Genomic DNA, 24,640 nt, shown 5'->3' on the forward strand with positions numbered 1-24,640 from the left:
AGTTTTGCATCGACTCCTCCTCATAGGGAGGAAACATCTGGACTGGAGATATTTAATGAAACTGAGTCAGAGTCAACCCTCCAAGTCAGCTGTTTGACCTTTGACTGACATGGTTTAAGTTGTGTAAAATGCTTCAGTATTAACACCACAACGAAAGTTATTCTAATAATACACAAATGACATCTGACAAATTAAGATACAAGGGTTTTTCAAATGTTAATTCATAAATCATCTTGTTATCAAGGCTCTGTTTCTCATTTTGAGAACAATAGGCAGTACATGGAGTATTTACAATCATACAATTTCATTCTGATCAACATCTATAATTTTAAATAGCCAAATAGCTGTTGGCAAATGACATACTCTAGCATTGCTAGAGATACTCTATGACATACTCTAGCAATGCTAGATTGTGTATTTTTTCTCCTTAGTGTAACATTGAGCTGGTGTTGAAACCATTAGTGGTCTGAGGGCTCCTCCTCTGGTGGCTTCATGTTACATTGACAGCAGCCACAATCATGTGAATAATAATATATTTTGCAGCTTTTAATAAAATTCTTTTAATGGTTTCAGTGTTTGCAGATGTTTAAAGAAACAGACATACAGAGAAACTTGGAGCCTTTTAGAGGAAAACAGCTGCTCAGGAACTGAAACGTGACAAAATGAAAATAAATAAATCCTTTAACAAAGATGAAAACTATTGTAGTTCATCCATATACAAGTTACTCTTCTGTAATAAACAACATATTTTACCTTGATATGTGTGTGATTATGTCAGAAATCAAATCATATATAAAATATCATGCAGCATGATTTTTACTTGTTTTTTATTCAGAGTTCTTAAAAGCCGGTCATACAACAATCATACTCAAATGTCTGTGTTGTCTCATTTTTAATGACTTGACCTGAGGACATTAGTCATGTGGGACAGTGCAGAGTTTATCAGCCCAGGGAGGATGAGGAAAGACAAGAAATGTTTCTTACTGCAGGAGCTGAAGTAGTTTCATTTAAGCAACCAGATTGATATGATGTTTTTGGCACTTTTATCAACAAGTTATCTTCATTGTGTTTTTATGTGTTTAATGTTGAGTCGTAATATATCTCAGGAAAGCAGGAAGATAATAATAATGAAGAGACAAAGGGTAATTTATTATCTAAAATTATATCTAATGTAAAATTTAGGGAAAAACTTATAATGTATAAAATATATTATATAAATATTACATTAATATATCATTTCCATTATTTGGCTTCATCAGCACAGTAAGAATACTGTAGGATTTTGTACAGCTGCTCAACCAACTCCAGTCACTGTGGGTCTCGAGCACAATAATAAACAGCAGAATCTTCAGTCTTCAGACTGTTCATCTGCAGATACAGCTGCTCTCTGCTGTTGTCTCTGGAGATGGTAAACCGGCCTTGGACTGACTGAGAGTAGTAGATGTCAGTAGTGTAGATAATCGCAATCCACTCCAGTCCTTTTCCAGGAGCCTGTCTGATCCAGGCCATCCCGTAGCTGCTGATTGTTAATCCAGATGCTGTACAGGTCAATCTGTGGGATTCTCCAGGTCTTTTAATTGCTGGTTCAGATTCTGTCAGAGTCTTGTGTATGTATTTGAATATGAAGAAAAAAAAAATTTAACATTTAAAAAAACATTATATATATTGATAGAACACCATGCCAATAACGGTTGGCCAACATCCTTTATTCAGACCATAATACACATTTTTTATCCAACAACTGTTCATGAAAATGTGTAGAACTGTGACACTGAATAATCTATAATAGTAAAAAAAGAAACTATATTGGTTACAAATATATTTATTTAATTAGATTTTTTAATTTCTTCAAAATATTTATTGAAATGTTTTGTAAGATATTTGAAAAATACTGGGAGCTTGTAAACATAGAGCTTGTTACAGGACTTGAAGAGCAAGAGAGAGAACAAAACACAGTTAAATAAAAAAAAAATAGATTATATAATTATTGTCATTTGGTGAAATGAAACGAACGCTGTTGTAAAAGTGATGAATAAAAATCTTAACATCAAAGCAATAATTCATGTTTTTATTTTATTTGGACCTTTTGCAAAGCCATCAGTAGTGAGAGATCAGGAAAGACTTAGATCATGTTTTTGTTATTGTTCTTACAGCTCAGCCTCATATAAGAGATGATAATCCTGATGGTGTGTGAACTCCACTTTTTGTTTCTGTTTAGGGCAAGTTGTGACAAAAGCATAGTGTGGGAAATCGTCAAATACTTAGCCTGTAAATCCAGACACAAATCCAAATTCAAATTGTGCTCTTGCGAGAACTCTGGATTTCCAGGGTATCAAATACTGTGAATTATGGGGTATTTAAACTAGCACTTTCTACCAGTGACTGTCACAGTGACATCTGCAGTGGTTTGTGTACAGCTCTGTGGCTTCCTGTATCACTGTGGCTCTCGAGCACAATAATAAACAGCAGAGTCTTCAGTCGTCAGGCTGTTCATCTGCAGATACACCTGGTCCACGTTGTTGTCTCTGGAGATGGTGAAGCGATTCTGGACTGACGTTGAATAAGCTTTGGTGCCTCCACTTGGAGCAGAAATAAAGGCAACCCACTCCAGTCCTTTTCCTTCAGCTTGTCTGATCCAAGCGATATCAGCATTGCTATCTGCTATTCCTGCATATGTACAGGTCAGTTTGTGGGATTCTCCAGGGCGCTTTACCACTGGTTCAGACTCTGTCAGAGTCTGACTGCAAACACCTGGAGAGAAAAGCAGTTTGATCAGAACAGAGCCAAACAACATACCAAGATATATACATATTTTTACAAATAATTAGCCTCAAAGAAAGGTGGTTAAAGTATTCACCTGCCCAGCAGAGAGTTAAAAGCAGCAGTCCTGTCCTATAGTCCATAATGTTAAACTGTGTGTCCACTGTTCTCTGTCCTCCTCTCTCGCACTCAGATAAGTAGAGGTTAAGATATCTGAGTTTTGCATCGACTCCTCCTCACAGGGGGGATACATCTGGACTGGAGATATTTAATGAAACTGAGTCAGAGTCAACCCTCCAAGTCAGCTGTTTTAATCTTTGTCTGACATGTTTTAATTTGTGTAAAATGTTTCAGTATTAACACCACAACCAAAAGTACTCTAATAACATACAAATGAACCTTAACAGATATAAGGTTTATTCAAATGTGTTAATTCATAATTAATGTTGTTATCAAGGCTCTGTTAGTCATTAGTCATTTTGAGAACAATAGGCAGCACGTGGAGAGTATTTACAATCATATACAATTTTATTCAGATCAACATCTACTATCATTTTTGACAATTACGTTATTGTCATTTCACTATTTTATACTATTATAACATTATGGTTTGTACTTGACTTTGGCAACTTACGTATTACAGTAGATAATGCTTTGGCAATTGTAGAAACTGTCTCATAATTGAAGTGATGTAACATCATAAAGAGAATAAATATGTACTCATGAGTAAAAAATAAAATATGTAGAAATATAATGAAGATATATCAAAGTGCTTTGTAAGGTGAGGGGGACTCAGCTGTCATTAATATCACATTGCTGTTTGTTGTCTGTGGAGGTTTTGTGCAGCTGCTCCACGTCTTCAGTCACTGTGTCTCTTCGAGCACAGAAGTAAACAGCAGAATCTGCTGCTGTCAGGCTCTGGACCTCGAGGTACTGAGTGCTGCTGGGAACATCTTCAGTCATGATGAAACGGCTTTGAAAGGAGCTGCCATAGATAGCAGAGTTTGAACCTGTATCCATCCTCCCAATCCACTCCAGAGCTTCTCCTGGTCTCTGTCGAATCCAGTGAATATTGTAGCTTGTCATGCTATAACCAGATATGATACATGACATCTTCACTGTATCTCCAGGTCTTTTCACCTCAGAAGGAGACTGGTCCAGTTTGATCTCACTCCAGACTCCTGTAAGGAAATAAATTGTGATAATCATCCATCACAGGTGAAATAGTTACACTAGAGTGTCTTCAGTGTTTTAAAGCAGAAATTACTCTTACCGTGAAAATGTAAGTATAAAGAATAAACTCAATGAAATCATATTTTCCATTCTGTAATAAACACTGTAATCCAGTGTTTTCTGATCTGAATAGTTCTAAGTTTTCTAAAGTGTCCCAGTTGTTCTGTCATAAATGTTCTAAGAGCTGTTGATGGTGTGCTTATAAGGAAGGAAGAGTTTGCATGGACCTCCCTTCTTTCAGGTTTAAAAGGGAACATGGAAAGCAGATGCACTTTAACATCAGGAGCTTTCTACAAGAGCAGGAAACTAAAAAATACCAAATTCCTGTCAACTATTTCTGCTATGAAATACAGTAGTTTGATGCTACAGGGACAGCAAGATGTATTTCTCTGACAGTATAATGAACTGTGAAATATTTCTTATATATTTACTGTTTAAGTGATAACAAAATGTTTATTTTCTTGGATTCTAGTCTTGACATTTACAAAAGCAGATCACATGACATTTTTCATGGCCAAATTACAATAATGTTATTTGCATACTTAAACTGCATTTTTGAATGGGTATGTTTATCTTGCTTATTTCAAATGTTATTGCCTGATTCAGCTTTTGTATGTAACAGGAAATCATTTTTTCTTGTCTGTTCTAAGTATCAAGATACAATTACACAGATACAAAACCTCACATCCTTGTAGTGACAAATTTCTCAAATACATTTAATCTTAGAAAGTCTCTCTATCAGGGAGTAACTGGCCACATAGACTGCTGGATAATTTATTTGTTAATACACTAATTTTACAAAGTGTGTGTGGTTGAGTCTTGCTGGTTGCTGGGTATTTGTGCAGGTTTGTTGGTGGTTTGTATCACTGTGGGGTAACGTACACAGTAATACACAGCTGTGTCCTCAGGCTGCACATTCTGTCCTTTTAGAGTCACTGTTAGAGCAGAAGTGTCTCTGCTGTAGCTGAACTTGTTCTTCAGAGCATTATTTTGAATAAGGCTACCTCCACCCCACTGATGGGAAATCCAGTCCATTGGTTTTCCTTCACTCTGTCTGATCCAACCTGTTGCATAGCTGTCATCAGTCAAAGAATAACCAGAGACCTGACAGCTGATGGTCAGAGACTGTCCAGGCTGCACAACCATTGAGTCTGTCTGGATGAGATCAATACTGTTCACACCTGTGGAAACACAAATCAACATTATCTCCATCATTCATCTGACTATTCAGTGTTTCTAATGTGTGTATTAGAGTGAATCCACTGAAAGCTCCTCACAGGATCCAGCAGCCAGCAGCAGTATCAGAGCTACAGAGAACATGTTGATGTTGAAGCTGAACTGATGTCAGCTCTTCTGTCTCTCACTGACACACACACTTCACTTCTTTATGAGGCAACACACAAGGAGGCTGATTTACATACTGATGATAGTAAATCAGCTGACTAAAGTAAATTTGAATAAATCAAAATGAAGATGAAATGTTCAGGTGTTCTCACATAAAGAGAAGGTGAAACCTGAATCTCTGATGAACGTACGTATGTTTGGTTGTTAATGAAAAGTAAATAATGATATGATAGAAGATGAACTTTTCATTTATACTGCAGTTAAATCACTGAATTTATTCCATCACTTAAAAGGTTATACATATATTCAATGATGTATCACTGATTGTTATGTCACAGTATTTAAAATGATTGATTGTACTGATAATGTTACATTCTATTAAGAACCTAATACTGTTTCTCTCTTTACTGTAACAATGAGCTGGTGTTGAAACCATTAGTGGTCTGAGGGCTCCTCCTCTGGTGGCTTCATGTTACAAGTGTTCAGGCTCTGAGGGGTTTTTGTTCAGGTCTACTGATGGTTTGTGTTACTGTGGCTCTCTGGCACAGTAATACACAGCAGTGTCTTCAGGCTGCACATTCTGTCCATTTAGAGTCACTGTCTTACTGGAAGAGTCCAAGTTTACACTGAACTTGTTCTTCAGTGAATCTTTGACGTTTGTATCACTACTAATCCACTCCAGTCCTTTCCCTGCAGGCTGTCTGATCCAAGCTGTGTAGTCGCTATCAAGAGAATAAGAGACCTGACAGGTGATGGTCAGACGTTGACCTGGCTGCACAGTCACAGAGGCTGGCTGGGTCAACTGTTCACACTTCACACCTGTTAAAGACAAACATGTTGTGTGATAAATGATCAAGTTCTAATGAAAAAGAAGAACGGATGACTTTAACAAATCCAGAGAGACTCACATCCAGCTGCCAACAGCAGCAGCAGAGCTCCAGAGAACATGGTTTATGTTGAAACTGATGAGATGTGAGCTTCTGATCCTCTTAAACCTCCACTGACAGTCTCATGTGAAGTCTTTATAACTGGGTCAACAGGAAGTTTTCTGAGTTTGCATAGATTCAATCACATGGCATGTTATTGTGGGTTGGTCTGGAGCTAAAAAAATAAAAAGAAAAAAAAGAAACTTGTTATTATTTGGGCCTAAACACCTACGGGTGCGAGGTACAAAAAAACCTCTTGAAGGTATAACCTAAACCCAACAGGAAGTCAGTCATTTTTAATTAAATGTGCTTTCTTTTTTGCTATTTCAGGGCGCTGTGCTTTAATCAACTTCTCCTAAAGACCTTAACCATGAAAAGTAATTAAAAGTTTCATTTTTCGTCAAACAACATGGCTGTAACATGGTGGCAGTTTTGTGCATTTTGCCATGAAAAAGGAAGTTGTTGTATCTCCAATATACATTGTCCAATCAGCCCGGAATTTGTGATGCTTGATAAGAGTCAGGCCTGAGGACATCTACATGCCATTATAGATATAGTCATAGCGCCAACCGCTGGCAACAGGAAGTCAGCCTTATATGACAAACAAAAATCACATTTACATGGAATTTACAATGTGTGGTCTACTCTTCATTTAGAAAATATTATTGTTTTTCATCAACAGATTCAGCAGATTTGTTCTTTTTTTTTACTTGACTGACTCAGTTACATTATGGCTTCACTTTTGTTTAAACACTGGTTTGATTTATTTTTTGAAGTGAAAGCAAGTTAAACTAAATGAACACTATAGTTTGCTGCAGACCTGGATTAGTTTTTCTTTTAAATGTTTCAGTATTCAATTCGAGGCAGTTTCACAGACATGGAGAGAAACTTGGAGCCTCGAGAGGAAATGAACTATTTAGGAACTAAAACCTGTGTGACGATATTAAAAAAAAATAATTGCTGTGCACAGAAAAATACCTGCTGGCGTACCTGTTAAATTATGTGTATGAAAGTGCTGCTTTATATAAGATAAATAAACAAAACAATAGACAACTTGGACTGCTAAGTGAATGTACAGCTGAAAAACAGTTTTAATTTTAATTTTAACCCAAATCCAAACTCCTGCTAAAAGAAGTAAAAGACTTGTAAATCTCAGGTTAGACAATTACCAGAACCATTTACCTACACAAATGCTGTTTATTGTTCAGCTGCTTTCTTCTCTGAGGAGTTGTTTTAATGGAGCTCTGTTATTGAATAAGCAAGATATGCTTATATAGTAATATGACTTCTAAATTCATATCCATGTTATGCTTAGAACTAGTTTTCTAATTAAACAATAGTGGTTCTCACAAAGTGTTTGGTTCAACTGTATTGTGTTATTTTGTTGGACTACAAAGGACATTAATTATGGGAGGTAATGATGGTAAGAATGAGTTGTGTAGGATGTTGTACAGCTGCTCAACCAACTCAGTTAAGATCAATGAGAACAGCAGATCTGAGTTTCTCCTTTTAGTAACAGAGGAGAGAGAAACTAGACACTGACTGTCCTCTAGTGATTTTATAAAAGAAACAGTAGCATTATTATTCACTTTTAAATATCACTCTCTTTAGGTTGCACATCATTTACAGACATAATTGTGTCTTAATTTGTAGAAATGTAAAGTATTTGTAGTGGTTAACCTTCAGCAATTATGTATATATATATATATATATATATATATATATATATATATATATATATATATATATATATATTCATATATAAAAATGTGCCTGTGGTTCACAACAATTTGTATATATAAATAAAATAATCATGCAAGGATTTACAGCACAGTAACAATGAATCTTGTAGAATTTTGTACAGTTTAAGATTACAGTGAGTATAACCTCCACGTATTTAAGTATAAATGATTAATTAGTAGTAATATTTATTAGGATATAGTCATAGAAATGAGTACTGCAGGATTTTTGTACAGCTGCTTAACCAACTCCAGTCACTGTGGCTCTCGAGCACAATAATAAACAGCAGAATCTTCAGTCTTCAGACTGTTCATCTGCAGATACAGCTGCTGTTTGCTGTTGTCTCTGGAGATGGTAAACCGGCCTTGAACTGACTGAGAGTAGTAGATGCTAGTAGTGTAGATAATCGCAATCCACTCCAGTCCTTTTCCAGGAGCCTGTCTGATCCAGGCCATCCCGTAACTACTAAATGTGAATCCAGATGTTGTACAGGTCAATCTGTGGGATTCTCCAGGTCTTTTAATCGCTGGTTCAGATTCTGTCAGAGTCTGACCATCAACACCTGTCAAATAAAGAAATCAAAAAATCACATGAATTTAGTTGTTACACAATTCAAAACTAAGTTTAATCAAGATCAGTGAAAATCTTCACCTGCCCAGCAGAGAGTTAAAAGCAGCAGTCCTGTCCTATAGTCCATCATGTTAAACTGTGTGTCCACTGTTCTCTGTCCTCCTCTCTGCACTCAGATAAGTAGAGGTGAAGATATCTGAGTTTTGCATCGACTCCTCCTCACAGGGAGGAAACATCTGGACTGGAGATATTTAATGAAACTGAGTCAGAGTCAACCCTCCAAGTCAGCTGTTGGACCTTTGTCTGACATGTTTTAATTTGTGTAAAATGTTTCCGTATTAACACCACAACCAAATTTATTCTAATAATATACAAATGACATCTGACACATTAACATACAAGGGTTTTTAAGCTATGTTAATTCATAATTAATCTTGGTATCAAGGCTCTGTTTCTCATTAGTCATTTTGAGAACAATATGCAGCACATGGAGTATTTACAATCATATACAATTTCATTCTGATCAACATCTACTATCATTTTTGACAATTACATTATTGTCATTTCATAATTTTATACTATTATAACATTATGGTTTGTACTTGATTTTGGCAATTTAGTTTTTCAGTAGATAATGCTTTGATAAATGATGAAACTGTCTAATACTCTAAGTGATGTAACATCATGACGAGAATACATATTTACTCATAAGTATAAAGTAAAATATATAGAAATATAATGTAGATATATCAAAGTGCTTTGTAAGGGGGACTCAGATGTCATTAAGATCACATTGCTGTTTGTTGTCTGTGGACGTTTTTGTGCAGCTGCTCCACTGTCTTCAGTCACTGTGGCTCTCGAGCACAGAAGTAAACAGCAGAATCTTCAGTCTTCAGACTGTTCATCTGCAGATACACCTGCTGTCTGCTGTTTTCTCTGGAGATGGTAAACCGGCCTTTGACTGACTGAGAGTAGTAGATGCTGCCACTGCCACTGCTGATAAGAGCGATCCATTCCAGTCCTTTTCCAGCAGCCTGTCTGATCCAAGCATTACGAATATTACCACCAAACCCAGAATATGTGCAGGTCAGTCTGTGGGATTCTCCAGGTCTTTTAACCACTGGTTCAGACTCAGTCAGTGTTTGACCCTCAGTACCTACAGACATTTAAACAGCTCATTAGTTTCTGTAATGCAGCCATGTTGCCTTTGTACCAGGAAGTTTGTCAGAAAAACATCTATTGTTCTTACCTGCCCAGTTAAATGACAGGATGAGAAAAACAACCAAATAATCAGGTCTGATCATTGTTAAAGCCAGTTGTCTCTGTCCAGTCTACAGTGTGTATGTCAGTGATTTAGTGTCTGTCCTTCACTCTGCAACACATATGTAGAGATGGAAGAGGTCAGAGATTTGCATTGACTCCTCCTCCTCAAACAGAAACTCAACACATCTCTGGAAAATATGATTTATATCATTCTTTCATTATATGATTATACGTATGATTTTCTCAATAATGAAGATACATTTATTTATACTCAAATGACATGTATTTATATACTTTTCTCAGCAGTATTTGATGGCCATCCATATACTGGATATATCATGCATAAATGTCGAAATATATTCTCAACATCTGCATTTCAAAATCAAAAAAAGGAACATTATTACCATTTTTTTTGTGGAAAAGCAAATTTCAAATGTAAAACTACAAAACAGCAAGTCACAAACCACGACATCAGCTGTTGCTTCCATTGTGGTCATGAATTTGTGTGTGTGTGATTAGAGACACTGTTATATTCTCCTTTGTGTAATCTGACATATTATCTTCTACTGCCACCTGTAGGTACTTGGAAAAATAATTTGTATGAGGTTTTTGTCAAGCCTCTCTGCTTCCTTTAACCAGTGTGTTTCTCTGGCACAGTAATACACAGCAGAGTCCTCTGGCTTTAAGTTGGACAGTCTCAGATACACCATGCTGTTGCTGTCATCTCTACTGATTTCTACACGGCCCTGCACACTGCTGGCATAAGTGTTTCTGCTTGAAGTAGAGAAGCCGCTCCCTATCAATTCCATTCCTTCTCCTGCAGGTTGTCTGATCCAGCTCATAACACAGCAGCTAAATGTGAAGCCAGATCCCCTGCAGGAGAGACTGAGAGTCTCCCCAGGCTTTTTCACTACTGAACTGGAAGGAATGGACTCCATACTCTGACCTGTACAACTTGATGAAATAAAAGGGAGAGAGGAAACACAGAAGAAATTAATCATCTGGGAAGTTTTCTGGTGTCACTGACTGACCATCAGTCCATGTTGTCTGAGAAAAGATAACACAGCAAGAAGCAGGAGAACTCACAGGGCAGAGAGAGAGCAACCAGCAGAAGAGTGAGTGTGTTCATCATCCTGAGGCTGGAGATGTGACATCTGATGCTCCACACAAAGTACAAGAGCAGTCAGCAGGACAGAAGTACACTGCACAGACTGGAGATTTGCATCAGGACATAATGGGGAGGGAGTGGCTCCTTTTTTGTAGTGTTTTATCATATAACCCCAAAAAAAATGTAAGGTAAGGTTTATGTTAAATGAACTCACAAATGAATGATGTAATTTAAAATGTATGATTGAGTCACATGGGTGCTGGGTATTTTTGCAGGTTTGTTGGTGGTTTGCATGACTGTAGAGCTATATTTTTAGGAAAGAGCTTATATTATAATATATTTAATTTATTTTCTAATTTCAATAATATTTTTACAAATGCAGGCTCTTTATCTCATGATAAACTGTCCCAACATATTGACAAATGCAGTTTTTATTGATGAAATATCTTTCATCATAAATTGTCGATCATTCAGTGGAACATGTGTTTTCACAGCCCTGACATGCTTCAGTGCTTCTCACACAGAGATCAGTGTTATTCAGTTGTTGTACAGTTTAGTAGTGTTGTGTGTCACTGTGGCTCTCGTGCACAATAATAAACTGCAGAGTCTTCTTGTTTCAGACTCTTAATCTCTGTGTGCACAAGGTTTTGGGAAGTATCTTTGGTTATGGAAAACTGGCCTCGGACACTTTGAGCAAATATTGTGCCAGTTCTGCTATCAATGCGTCCGATCCATTCCAGTCCTTTCCCTGGTTTCTGACGAATCCAGTGCAGCCAAGCTAGAGACAGTCCGTCCACCTTACAGGACAGAGTGACTGGTTGTCCAGCTCTGCTCACCACTGGCTCTGAGGAGGTGAGGGACTGGCCCTGAGCAGCTGGAAGAGACAGAGTTTAGATTACAGGGAGCCAGCCGACATCCAAAGCTCCTTTTCTCCTCCTTCACTCAACACCGACTTCACTCACCTGAAATGAGAGCCAAGAGGAGGACACTCTGTACAACTGTCATGGTGGGAACTTGACTCAGTCTGCACCTGCAGAGGCTTTTATGGGGATTATATATTGTGTTGACAGAATGGGTGGGGATTATACATCAGTGTGTGAATTTACATTTTAGCAGTGAAAAGTAGGAATGCTGGACTCTGAGAGAGAGAGAGAGAGAGAGAGAGAGAGAGAGAGAGAGAGACAGAGCTTTTTCGAAACAGACTGATATACAACGTTAAAGATGCTGTTCATTGTTTCTCTTATTTTCCGTGTGTTTGGACAGTTTTTCAGCTGTGTGCATTTCTAAGAGGGTAAGATTGTGTGGTGTGTAGTTCAATGTATACAGTACAAGCTGTAATGTCAGTCTAAGACGTTAATTTAAAAGGTTATTGTTCACCTACGTGAGGTGGATTACTGCTAATAGAGAAAACAATGTGAACAATGAATACATAGTTTTTCCTCTAAGAGCCAATGAAGTAAAAGTTTGCCTTATTACAGTATTACTACAGTATCCATTCAGCTTCCAACGCAATGGCTTACATACACAAGAATAAACAGCAGCTCCTTCAGTCTTCTAGCTGTTTATATTGAAATTGATTTGAATTGATGAAATGGATGTAACCCAAACACTACTTCATACACAAGTGCTAGAACGAACCGGAACCAGAGGCTGCTATACCAGGGCCCTGTACTACGAAGCAAAATCAACATGGCCTGGATTTCTTTCAGTTATCCGGCTTCACTTAACTAACAACCACGGTCCCGCATAACCTGTGTCACGAAGGTGGTTATCAACTAGTTCAATCAACCCAGGTTTTTAAAATCTAGAGACGCACGCATTCACATAAAAGGGGCGGTGATCACGCCGTATGTCCAATCGCAAACATGGACAAAACTAAAGCTGCATATTTCACTCAGGAGGAGCAGACAATAATTCTACAAACATATCAGGAATTTAAATACAGGCTAAAAGCAACACAGTCGCTGCAGCCAAAGCACGGAGGGAAAGCTGGCAGAAAATAGCAGACACTGTAAATGCGTAAATTTCATGACTTATTGATATAAGTGTCACAGGAGAAAGATCTGACCATAATTACACTTGTGCATTACATAACGTTTAACTTGTGTTGCTGTATTATTTTAGTTGCAACCCTGGCAGTGGCAAATGATTCTGGGAGCAAATAAAAATTAAATATAAAAGCATAATTCAAACTGGTAAGTAGCAGTAGCAATACTTGCACATATTTTAAGGCCAACAAGTACAATGCTGAATTGCGGGATCCAGTCCCTTTTGTAGGATATTGGTATACAAAGGGCCTATAGAACAATGAAATGGCTTGCAAAAAAATGAGGCAAAGAAGACTGGAGGGGGCCCTCCCCCACAGGACTTCACTCCTGCTGAGGAGCTGGCACTCTCCAGCAATCAGGGTAAGCCCCTGATGGAAGGAGTGGAAGGGGGCATTTCTTCTGACCCTGGTGGCAGCAGCTCACAGACCCAGGCATATGTACAGGGTATGTGTCAACTAATCTACGGGACCATGTTCATTCAACAATTCTTTATGAATATTGTAGGAGTGAAATGTATTACTGTTCCCTGCAGTGACAGGAAATACAGTGGTGTTGCTGCCACCACCACCCCCCACTGTCGTCCCACTGTGCCATACAGAGGTAACAGTGAAACTAATAATCATACGCCAGTATGTATGCCATTTCAATCAGGAGAGACTTCGTTTGCAGATATGCAAAAATATTTATTGTACAACTGTATGATATTGACTGTACAAAGTCTTTTGGAGATTGGACTCCATTGAATTAATCTTCTTAAAGGGGTAGGGAATAGGAACATAACCCCCGATGGAGTCCAGACACTGGTGGCGGCGGTGAAGAGACCAGAGACTGGACCGAAAGAGGCAACGGAGTCGCAGCTGGGAGAAACACAACTACCGGAGGAGGCAGGGGAGGAGGAGGGACGAGCGCTTTGCCTGAAACGACAGCTGACAGCACAAGGAGAGAACAGATTTAAAGCAGAGTTGTAAGGCTGTGATTGGCCCTTGAATCTCGTGGTCGAGTCTGATTGGTTTAACTGACACGTCACTTCTTGAACAGCTGATTTGATTTAAGAATGGAGTAGTGACTGGGGTAATGACGTCTTCCTGAAAGAATTTGCGCTGAGCTTCATATGTGGTTGCTGAATATTGATCAAATAGACCATTTATTTCCTCAGGTGGAGGTCCTAGTCCTAAATGACACTGTCTGCCAGAGAGCGCTATGGAGGTACACTTTTGAATATTTTTACCACTTGCAACACAGATGGTGAGAGTGTGTGAATGTGTGGTTGTGATTGAAGTGTCTGTAATGACTTGCTAATGGTGGTCTGAACATGAGACACAAGTCCTTAAAGTGCTCATTTCAAATATGACTCAATTGATGAAATTGCTATGGTGTTATTACTCAGCAGGAAGAGGAACCTATTCCACCCCCTGAGCCTAGGGCCTCCACATCAAGGCCAAGACAAAGACACATGGTAAGCAACGGACCTTAAAACACAGTAGTCAAATGGACACCTTAAACTTCCTCGCCTTGCAAAGGGACAATGGGCCTCATTCACCAACCGTTCTTACGAAGAAATGTGTTCTTAAACCCTTCTTACGCACTTTTTACGAAGATTCTGGCATTCACTAATGTTTTCTTAACTTGGATTTGTTCTTAGGTAAGAACAAAATCTACGAACACTGAAAAGCACTCTTACGCACATTTGATTGATGACAATTTGCTCCAAATGATTGCTTACTGCATTTTATTTAATTCTACAGTCGTTTACAATGATAGTATTGTACTGTAATGTATTTCTGATCATTTGTTGAAAAAAAAATCATATTATGCAAAAAAAAAACACTAACACTGCAATTTACATCAGCAATTAAACTGATTAAATCCTGCGTTATTGGTGATTGATCGCTATTTATAGGGCCAAAATGCAGTGGTAGAATGTAACAAAGTACAAATTCGTCGTAACTGTACTTCAGTTATCCGGGCCATGTTTACTTAAGTAGACTCAATAGTGCATAGCTTACTTTTGACTTTTACTTTGTTACATTTTGCAGCAATTATCTATACTTTCTACTCCACTGCATTTCTACAATGTTCCGTTTTCAGTTTCCCCCCTGCCAAAACGTCTTCCTGACCATCACACGTTTGTCTCACCAGTAAAGTTTGGTTGCCGTAGATACTGTATATATGGAGAACCCTCGGTAATACAGAAAATAACATAAAATACATCCATAAATAAAACCAACCGCATTCCGATTCTAACAACACATTTCTGTTTTATGCTGGTTAGGATAGGAACTTTTAAAAGCCAGACCTTGTTTGTGGTAGTGGATACCTTCTACTTTTACTAAAGTAAATATGTCTCTGGTTATTGTACTTTTTACTTATGTATTGAGATTCAGTACGTACTTCCTCCACCGCCCTGGCAATCCGAAAACCTGCTCTCCGGAGATGCACGAAGTGTCATGTGCCTTACATGGGAATTTCGGCGTTTTCTCATGCTAATTAGGAACAACTGGCACGCGCTTTCAGTTACGAAGACGTGGGATTCATCAATCCTAAAAACACAGATGCGAAAAAATCTGCTGTTTAAGAACACGTCATGAATCCGACGTAGACTTTTCTTAGGAACCTTCTTAAGAACATATTTAAGAGAAAACTTAGGAAGATATTGGTGAATGAGGCCCAATGAGAACAGCAGATCTGAGTTTCTCCTTTTAGTAACAGAGGAGAGAGAAACTAGACACTGACTGTCCTCTAGTGATTTTATGAAAGAAACAGTAACATTATTTTTAACTCTCATAGATTCTACATCATATCATTTACACACATAATTGTTTCTTTGTCACGAAACACAAGGATTGAACCCAGCAGCAGACCAGGACAAGGTAGGTAGATTAAAGGTGAGTATTTATTTGGTGATTTGAATGTGAAAGCAGGAGAATCCAGGTGATGGAGCGAGCAGTGGAGGTGAGTAGGTTGGAGGGAATGAGCAGATCCGACATTGTTTCTGACGGCAAGGCAGAGGTGAAGTGAACATCCCGGGAGAGTAACTGCAGACAGAGGAAACGGAGGTAGGTTAACAGCAGGCAGAAAAAACTGAACTGAACCGAAGCTGATACGCAGGCACAACATAGTGTTTAGGCTAACGATCCAGCAGGGAACGGATGTCAGGTCAGGGCTTCTGAAGTGAAGAGGTGATGATCAGGACCAGGTGTGTAGATAGCGGATGAGATGCAGAGGAAAAAACTCAAGCAAAAACAGACTCCAGGACAGAATACAGGAAACTCAGGCAGAAAACAGACTCAGGAAGCGGGTTTCATCACAGTCTTACTTTGTAGAAATTTAAAGTATTTGTTGAAGTTTAATTTCAGCAACCAGATTGTTGGGCTATCTTTGGACCTTGTATCAATGAGTGATCTTTATTGTGTTTTTAATGTGTTTTCAAGTTTGTGTATAATGCAGGGAGAATTATTAATTTGTAATAAAAGCATATAGAAAAAACTACTTAACAACCTGGAAACAACAAAAATGTAATATAAAATGTTTGAATATATACATTTTATGAAAAACATTTCAAACTTGTGCACTACCAGCCTGAAAGAATGAGTACTGTAGGATTTTTGTACAGCTGCTCAACCAACTCCAGTCACTGTGGCTCTCGAGCACAATAATAAACAGCAGAATCTTCAGTCTTCAGACTGTCCAATCACAGAAGAGTTTTTTTTGCTTTTGGCGCGAGTGAGAGAACAATAATTAAGTATTGGTAGGCTGGTGAGTATTTTCAAAAGTGTGTTCTGGGGACCCACAGGGGTCCTTGAGGGTGTCTAAGGGGGTCCCCAGCAAAAAGGGGATTTGTTTATTTTTACTATATTTCCTAAGTACAATGACAGAAGTTCATACACAATGACAGAATGTATAACTATTTGGGTCATGGGTTTAAACACTTTCTGTAGTAAAACATCAAAGAGAAGGTCAGATGGGGGATCCGGGAACAAAATCTTATCAAATGGGGGTCAGTGGTCTAATTTGTGTCAGTGTAGGGGACCTTGATGTGAATAGTTTGGGAACCACTGCAATAAGCCATAAGTTTACATTATACATGCAGACGTCACTAAAACTGAAACCCATTCATTTTATTTGGATTGAGTGAAGATGTTTTTAAATAAACCCTAAGAAATACAAAAACCCTACATTCTTTTTTTAAGCTGTTCCAACATTTCTGCTTATTCAATGTGTCAAAAACTCTGTTACTTGAACAGAGTTCTCGGACGACACCAAATTCTGAACATAGCCATACTGAGAAATCCAGAGAGAGTTGTGTGGAGCTGACAGTCTTAATTAGCTTTGTATCAACACATTTTGGTAATGGCTTGAATGTAATGGACGTTCACTAATATAAAAAAGTTACGCACTAAAGCTTTAACATGCTTATTTCAGACAACATGTCTCCTGAAAAAAAGGTATTCATGTTTTCTAATGATTTTTAGTTCTGACTACTTAGTCTATATCCTTGACGTTGCACTTCAGGGATTGCTCCATTGCCGTCGACGGATTTCACTCATTTAGGCCGTATATCCGTTGCCTTGGGATTTCTTTGTGTTGGTATTTTAAACTCTGGTCGATTTATGAGGACTAAGGTTAACCTTTTCTCAGATCTCTGCAAGGTAAATCCAGACAGCTAGCTTGACTATCGGTCCAATCTTGTCTTCTGTTGTACGACTAAAACAACTTTACAAGTTCCACCAAAACAAGTTCCAGGCCCATGACTATTGTGATTGGTTTATAGAAATGCCAATAAACCAGAGCAGAGATGTTTTTCTCCCATCCAGGAATGCTGTGTGGACTAGCCAGACCCTCCTCCACAGCACTGTGGTGGAGGAAGGTCTGGCAAAGCGAGACTACTGACTACTACAGTAATGTAGACTTGATTTGTCTACTGCATCAACTTACCGCTCTGTATTAATATAACTTGACCTGTTAAGTTTCATTTCCACCTTGAAAAATTTAGGGGTTTTTTAAAAGGCGTGTTTTCCCCCATTTATAGTAAAGTCAACTAATTCGGGATAACAGTGTACACCCCTCTGAAGTCTGTAACAGACTTTGAGAACTCAGCTGATCCCTGATTTACTCACAAATCCTTTATATGACCAGGCCCCATCTTAGCTCACCAACCTTCTTCATCTCCACACTCATTCCTACAGCTGACTGATTCTGATAATAAGTGTGTGTTGTTGTTTTTTCAGTAATGATGAATCAGACTTTGAAAAAAAATATTATTAAATATTATTAGATGATAAGCATTGAAGCTAAGTTGTCAACAAAATTGTTTTTGTTGCTTTAACATGTTAATATAATATATAAAGTGTAATTATTTTTTTTCATGTGGGATAACAATACATTAAAATAACAGTGACTATAACCTCCAAGTATTTAAGTATAACATATTAATAAATATATTATTTCTTAGGATATAGCCATACAAATTAGTACTGCAGGAATTTTGTACAGCTGCTCAACCAACTCCAGTCACTGTGGCTCTCGAGCACAATAATAAACAGCAGAATCTTCAGTCTTCAGACTGTTCATCTGCAGATACAGCTGCTCTCTGCTGTTGTCTCTGGAGATGGTAAACCGGCCTTGGACTGACTGAGAGTAGTAGATGTTATTACTGTTGTAGCTACTCGCAATCCACTCCAGTCCTTTTCCAGGAGCCTGTCTGATCCAGGCCATCCAGTAGCTACTGAATCACAATCCAGATGTTGTACAGGTCAATCTGTGAGATTCTCCAGGTCTTTTAACCGCTGGTTCAGATTCTGTCAAAGTCTGATCATCAACACCTGTCAAATAAAGAAAATCAGTAGTTGCTTTTAATTTTGGTAATGTTTTAAAGACAACTTCAAATTAAGATCAGTGAAAATCTTCACCTGCCCAGCAGAGAGTTAAAAGCAGCAGTCCTGTCCTATAGTCCATCATGTTAAACTGTGTGTCCACTGTTCTCTGTCCTCCTCTCTGCACTCAGATAAGTAGAGGTGAAGATATCTGAGTTTTGCATTGACTCCTCCTTTCTTGTCTTTCTCCTAACTGTATTTTGTGTTTTCACAAATCATCTCACTGTATCTCTTACCATTTTGACTTTGTTTCACATTTTTAACCTGATGTTACTAATCCCTTTTTTTATTACAGTAGTCGTTTTGTAACATTTGAATATGTTTATTTACTTTCTCTGCTTTGCCTGCCCAGAGAATTTGGCCCACCCATGAGAGAGAGACATCATGGTTTCCAAATGAGTGAAGTGGGTCAAGGCCACACCCCCACCCTCCACCTTGCACCCCCCTCTCTCCTCCTCAATAGCTACAGACACAGAAATGGCACATACTAATGAAAGCTCATTGAAAGCTCTAGTGGCTGTAATTCTGCACCAAGGCTGAATTTCGGGAAAGAGACTTCAGATACAGTATTAGGGGACCACTAAGGTCTATATAAAAGCATCCAAAGAGCACCATGTCATGGGACCTTTAAACGGTTTCTAAAAGTGTAATTCAGTCTGTCTTGTGGGAGTACAGACAATGATGTATCAGTGATCGAAACCTCCAAGTATTTAAACTAGGGCCGTCAAATTGAACGCCATAATAAAGAGTTAACGCAAACGCTTTTAACACCACTAGTTGTTTTTGATGCACAGTAATGTTGTGGGTGGCTAGCAGAAACAAGCCTTGAGCAGAAATGGATAAAGCAAAGAGTTTTGAATGGCAAGTTCGGATTCAAAGCCCTTCCAGATGGTTCTCTTGACAAGACTAGGGGTAGTGGTGGAATTGTGGAAATTGGTTCTCTGACAAACACATTTTAGATTGTTAGTGTAACAGTGAGCTGGTGTTGAAACCATTAGTGGTCTGAGGGCTCCTCCTCTGGTGGCTTCATGTTACAAGTGTTCAGGCTCTGAGGGGTTTTTGTTCAGGTCTACTGATGAGTCACTGGGAGAGTCTTAATTTGATACTGAACTTGTTCTTCAGTGAATCTTTGTAGTTTGGTGGATGTAACACCACCATGTACAATCACTCCAGTCCTTTCCCTGCATGCTGTCTGATCCAAGCTGTGTAGTAGCTGCTACCTGCATTTATTTCTTTCATATATTTGGTTACTGACTGTATTTGGTGCAAGCATAAATACATTGACAGCAGCCGGAATCATGTGAATAGTAATACATTTTGCAGTTTTTAATAAAAGACTTTTAATGGTTTCAGTGTTTGCAGATGTTTAAAGAAACAGACATACAGAGAAACTTGGAGCCTTTTAGAGGAAAACAGCTGCTCAGGAACTGAAAAGTAACAAAATGAAAAAAACTAAATCCTTTAACAAAGATGAAAACTATTGTAGTTCATCTATTAACAAGTTACTCTTCTGTAATAAACAACATATTTTACCTTCATATGTGTGTGGTTATGTCAGAAATTAAATCATATATCAACTAATTTTTCTTGTTTTTATTCAGAACTGTTAAAAGCCAGTCATACAACAATCATACTCAAATGTCTGTGTTGTCTCATTTTGAATGACTTGACCTGAGGACATTAGTCATGTGAGACAGTGCAGAGTTTATCAGCCCAGGGAGGATGAGGAAAGACAAGAAATGTTTCTTACTGCAGGAGTTGAAGTAGTTTCATTTAAGCAACCAGATCGTTGTGATGTTTTTGGCACTTTTACCAACAAGTGATCTTTATTGTGTTTTTGTGAGTTTAATGTTGAGTAATAATATTTCTCAGGAAAATGTAACATTATATAATGAAGAGACAAAGGGTAATTTTTTATCTAAACATGATATTTAATGTAAAATATAGGGTGGAAAAAAGTAGTAATATTATAAATATAATGTATAAAATATGATATAAATATTACATTCATATAACACCTTCATTATTTGGCTTCATCAGCCCAGTAAGAATACTGTAGGATTTTGTAGAGCTGCTCAACCAACTTCAGTCACTGTGTGTCTCGAGCACAATAATAAACAGCAGAATCTTCAGTCTTCAGACTGTTCATCTGCAGATACAGCTGCTCTCTGCTGTTGTCTCAGGAGATGGTAAACCGGCCTTGGACTGACTGAGAGTAGTAGTTGCTACTACCAGCAGTATTAGTAGCAGCAACCCACTCCAGTCCTTTTCCAGGAGCCTGTCTGATCCAGGCCATCCAGTAGCTACTGAATGACAATCCAGATGTTGTACAGGTCAATCTGTGGGATTCTCCAGGTCTTTTAATCGCTGGTTCAGATTCTGTCAGAGTCTGACCATCAACACCTGTCAAACCAAAAACGATAAGCATGTCATGCATTACCTTGGTACAAAGATCAGAGAAAATCTTCATGTGAAATATGTCAGTAATACAAATTGGAATATCAAATCAACATCAGTGAAAATCTTCACCTGCCCAGCAGAGAGTTAAAAGCAGCAGTCCTGTCCTATAGTCCATCATGTTAAACTGTGTGTCCACTGTTCTCTCTCCTCCTCTCTGCACTCAGATAAGTAGAGGTGAAGATATCTGAGTTTTGCATCGACTCCTCCTCACAGGGAGGAAACATCTGGACTGGAGATATTTAATGAAACTGAGTCAGAGTCAACCCTCCACGTCAGCTGTTTTGACCTTTGTCTGACATGTTTTAATTTGTGTAAAATGTTTCAGTATTAACAGCACAACCAAATGTATTCTAATAATATACAAATTACATCTGACACATTGACATACTGTATATATAATGGTTATTAAAATGTGTTAAATCATAATTAATCTTGTTATCAAGGCTCTGTTTCTCATTAGTCATTTTCAGAACAATAGGCAGCACATGGAGTATTTACAATCATATACAATTTCATTCAGATCAACATCTACTATCATTTTTGACAATTACGTTATTGTCATTTCACTATTTTATACTATTATCACATTGTGACTTTGGCAGTTTAGTATTACAGTAGATAATCCTTTGACAATTGAAGAAACTCTGTCTAATACTTTAGTAATGTAACATCATTAACTGAATAAATATTTATTCATCACTTTATAGTAAAATGTAAAATATATAGAATTATAATGTAGATATATCAACATGCTTTGTAAGGGGGGGAGCTCCGATGATTAAGATCACATTGCTGTTTGTTGTCTGTGGAGGTTTTTGTGCAGCTGCTCCACTGTCTTCAGTCACTGTGTCTTCTCGAGCTCAGAAGTAAACAGCAGAATCTGCTGCTGTCAGGCTCTGGACCTCGAGGTACTGAGTGCTGCTGGGAACATCTTCAGTCATGATGAAACGGCTTTGAAAGGAGCTGCCATAGCTAGCAGAGTTTGAACCTGCGTTCATCCACCCAATCCACTCCAGAGCTTCTCCTGGTCTCTGTCGGATCCTGTGAATATAGTAGCTTGTCATGCTATAACCAGATATGATACATGACATCTTCACTGTCTCTCCAGGTCTTTTCACCTCAGAGGGAGACTGGTCCAGTTTGATCTCACTCCAAACTCCTGTAAGAAAAGAAATTGTGATAATGATCCATCACTGAGGTTAACTATTAGACTAGAGTGTCTTCAGTGTGTAAAGCAGAAATTACTCTTACCATGAAAAGTAACTATATATATATAAGAATAAACTCATTGAAATCATATTTTCCATTCTGTAATAAACACTGTAATCCAGTGTTTTCTGATCTGAATATTTCTAAGTTTTCTAAAGTGTCCCAGTTGTTCTGTCATAAATGTTCTAAGAGCTGTTGATGGTGTGATTATAAGGAAGGAAAAGTTTGCATGAACCTCCCTCTTCAGGTTTAAAAAGGGAACATGGAAAGCAGATGCACTTTATCATCAGTAGTTTTCTACAAGAGCAGGAAACTAAAAAATACCAAATACCTGTCAACTATTTCTGTTATGAAATACTACAGGGACAGACAAGATGTATTTTTCTGACAGTATATTGAACTGTGAAATTTTTCTTATATATTTACTGTTTAAGTGATAACAAAATGTAAATTTTCTTGTATTCTAGCCTTGACATTTAAAAAAAGCAGATGACATGATATTTTTCATGGCCAAATTACAATAATGTTATTTGCATACTTAAGCTGCATATTTGAATGGGTATGTTTATCTTGCTTGGTTTAGTTATTGCCTGATCCAGCTTTTTGTATGTAACAGGAAATATTTTTTTCTTGTGTAAGTATCTGAATACAATTACAGAGATATAAAACATCACAGCTTTGTAGTGACAAATTTCTCAAATACATTTAATCATAGACAATCTCTCTATCAGGGAGTAACTGGCCACATAGACTCTGCTGGATAATTTATTTGTTAATACACTAATTTTACAAAGTGTGTGTGGTTGAGTCTTGCTGGTTGCTGGGTATTTGTGCATTCATTTAACTGTAGTTAACTCACTGAATTCATTCCATCACTTGAAAGGTTATATAGACATTCAATGATGTATCACTGATTGTTATGTCAGAGTATTTAAATTGATTGATTGTAATGTTAATGTTAAATTTAATTAAGAACCTAAGACTGTTTCTCTCCTTGCTGTAACAGTGAGCTGGTGTTGAAACCATTAGTGGTCTGAGGGCTCCTCCTCTGGTGGCTTCATGTTACAAGTGTTCAGGCTCTGAGGGGTTTTTGTTCAGGTCTACTGATGGTTTGTGTTACTGTGCCTCTCTGGCACAGTAATACACAGCAGTGTCTTCAGGCTGCACATTCTGTCCATTTAGAGTCACTGTCTTGCTGGAAGTCTATAAGTCGATACTGAACTTGTTCTTCAGTGAACCTTTGTAGTGTGAAGCTCCAGTATGTTTCATTCCAATCCACTCCAGTCCTTTCCCTGCAGGCTGTCTGATCCAAGCTGTGTAGTAGCTGCTGAGAGAATAAGAGACCTGACAGGTGATGGTCAGACGTTGACCTGGCTGCACAGTCACAGAGGCTGGCTGGGTCAACTGTTCACACTTCACACCTGTTAAAAAAGAAAATGTTTTGTAACAAATGATCAAGTTCTAATGCAAAAGAAGAACTGTTGACTTTAACAAATCCAGAGAGACTCACATCCAGCTGCCAACAGCAGCAGCAGAGCTCCAGAGAACATGGTTTATGTTGAAACTGACGTGCTGTGAACTCCACTGACAGCCTGATGTGATGTTTTTATAGCTGAGAAACAAGGAAGGTCACTGAGTTTGCATAAAATCAAACATATGAAGCATCAATGTTGGTCTAACTGGAGTCAATAGAAGAGTTTGTTCAGTGTTATTATATCTGCAGAGTGAAAATATGCGTTTCATTTTTGATTTCTTCATATCTAGGTACAGATAACTTTATTGCATTAAACTGACAATATTGTCTCCACTTATTTTCTAGACTTTAATTTGCATTAATACACAACAATAATTCCTTAATGACTGTATTATTATTCTATCTTTAAAAATTAATAATGTTTTGTATATAAAATAGTTATCTCCATACACGATACAAGTAAATTCACTCCTAATAACATTAAATGCTGTCATCACTCATCTCCACTTTCAGCTGTTTTCTCTTAGAAATGATTTTAATGAAATTACAGTATGTGATGGAAAGAGTGACATATTCTTATTTACCTATTCATTTTATTACAGAGCAATATGAATCATTTTAGAGTTTGAGTA

At 37.8% G+C, this 24,640-nt stretch overlaps 1 pseudogene and 5 gene segments (V, D, J or C); all 6 read right to left on the reverse strand.

Moving 5' to 3' along the window:
- Window positions 1–4,788: 4,788 nt before the first annotated feature.
- Window positions 4,789–5,320, reverse strand: LOC120574348. The segment is given in 2 exon segments: window positions 4,789–5,174; window positions 5,271–5,320. Coding segments are annotated over 2 exon segments (429 nt in total).
- A 507-nt stretch (window positions 5,321–5,827) lies between these two features.
- On the reverse strand, window positions 5,828–6,326 carry LOC120574641. The segment is given in 2 exon segments: window positions 5,828–6,156; window positions 6,246–6,326. Coding segments are annotated over 2 exon segments (333 nt in total).
- Window positions 6,327–8,272: 1,946 nt separating this feature from the next.
- LOC120574662 lies at window positions 8,273–8,703 on the reverse strand (the record flags this gene model as incomplete). The annotated part of the segment is given in 2 exon segments: window positions 8,273–8,565; window positions 8,655–8,703. Coding segments are annotated over 2 exon segments (342 nt in total), but the record flags the coding sequence as incomplete, so codon positions are not given.
- A 715-nt stretch (window positions 8,704–9,418) lies between these two features.
- LOC120574349 lies at window positions 9,419–10,012 on the reverse strand (annotated as a pseudogene).
- A 1,501-nt stretch (window positions 10,013–11,513) lies between these two features.
- LOC120574350 lies at window positions 11,514–11,963 on the reverse strand. The segment is given in 2 exon segments: window positions 11,514–11,818; window positions 11,907–11,963. Coding segments are annotated over 2 exon segments (348 nt in total).
- An 11,693-nt stretch (window positions 11,964–23,656) lies between these two features.
- On the reverse strand, window positions 23,657–24,266 carry LOC120574657. The segment is given in 2 exon segments: window positions 23,657–23,955; window positions 24,045–24,266. Coding segments are annotated over 2 exon segments (258 nt in total).
- Window positions 24,267–24,640: the final 374 nt, after the last annotated feature.

This window comes from Perca fluviatilis, chromosome 15, assembly GCF_010015445.1.
Source record: "Perca fluviatilis chromosome 15, GENO_Pfluv_1.0, whole genome shotgun sequence".
In the NCBI taxonomy this organism is placed as follows: Eukaryota; Metazoa; Chordata; class Actinopteri; order Perciformes; family Percidae; genus Perca; species Perca fluviatilis.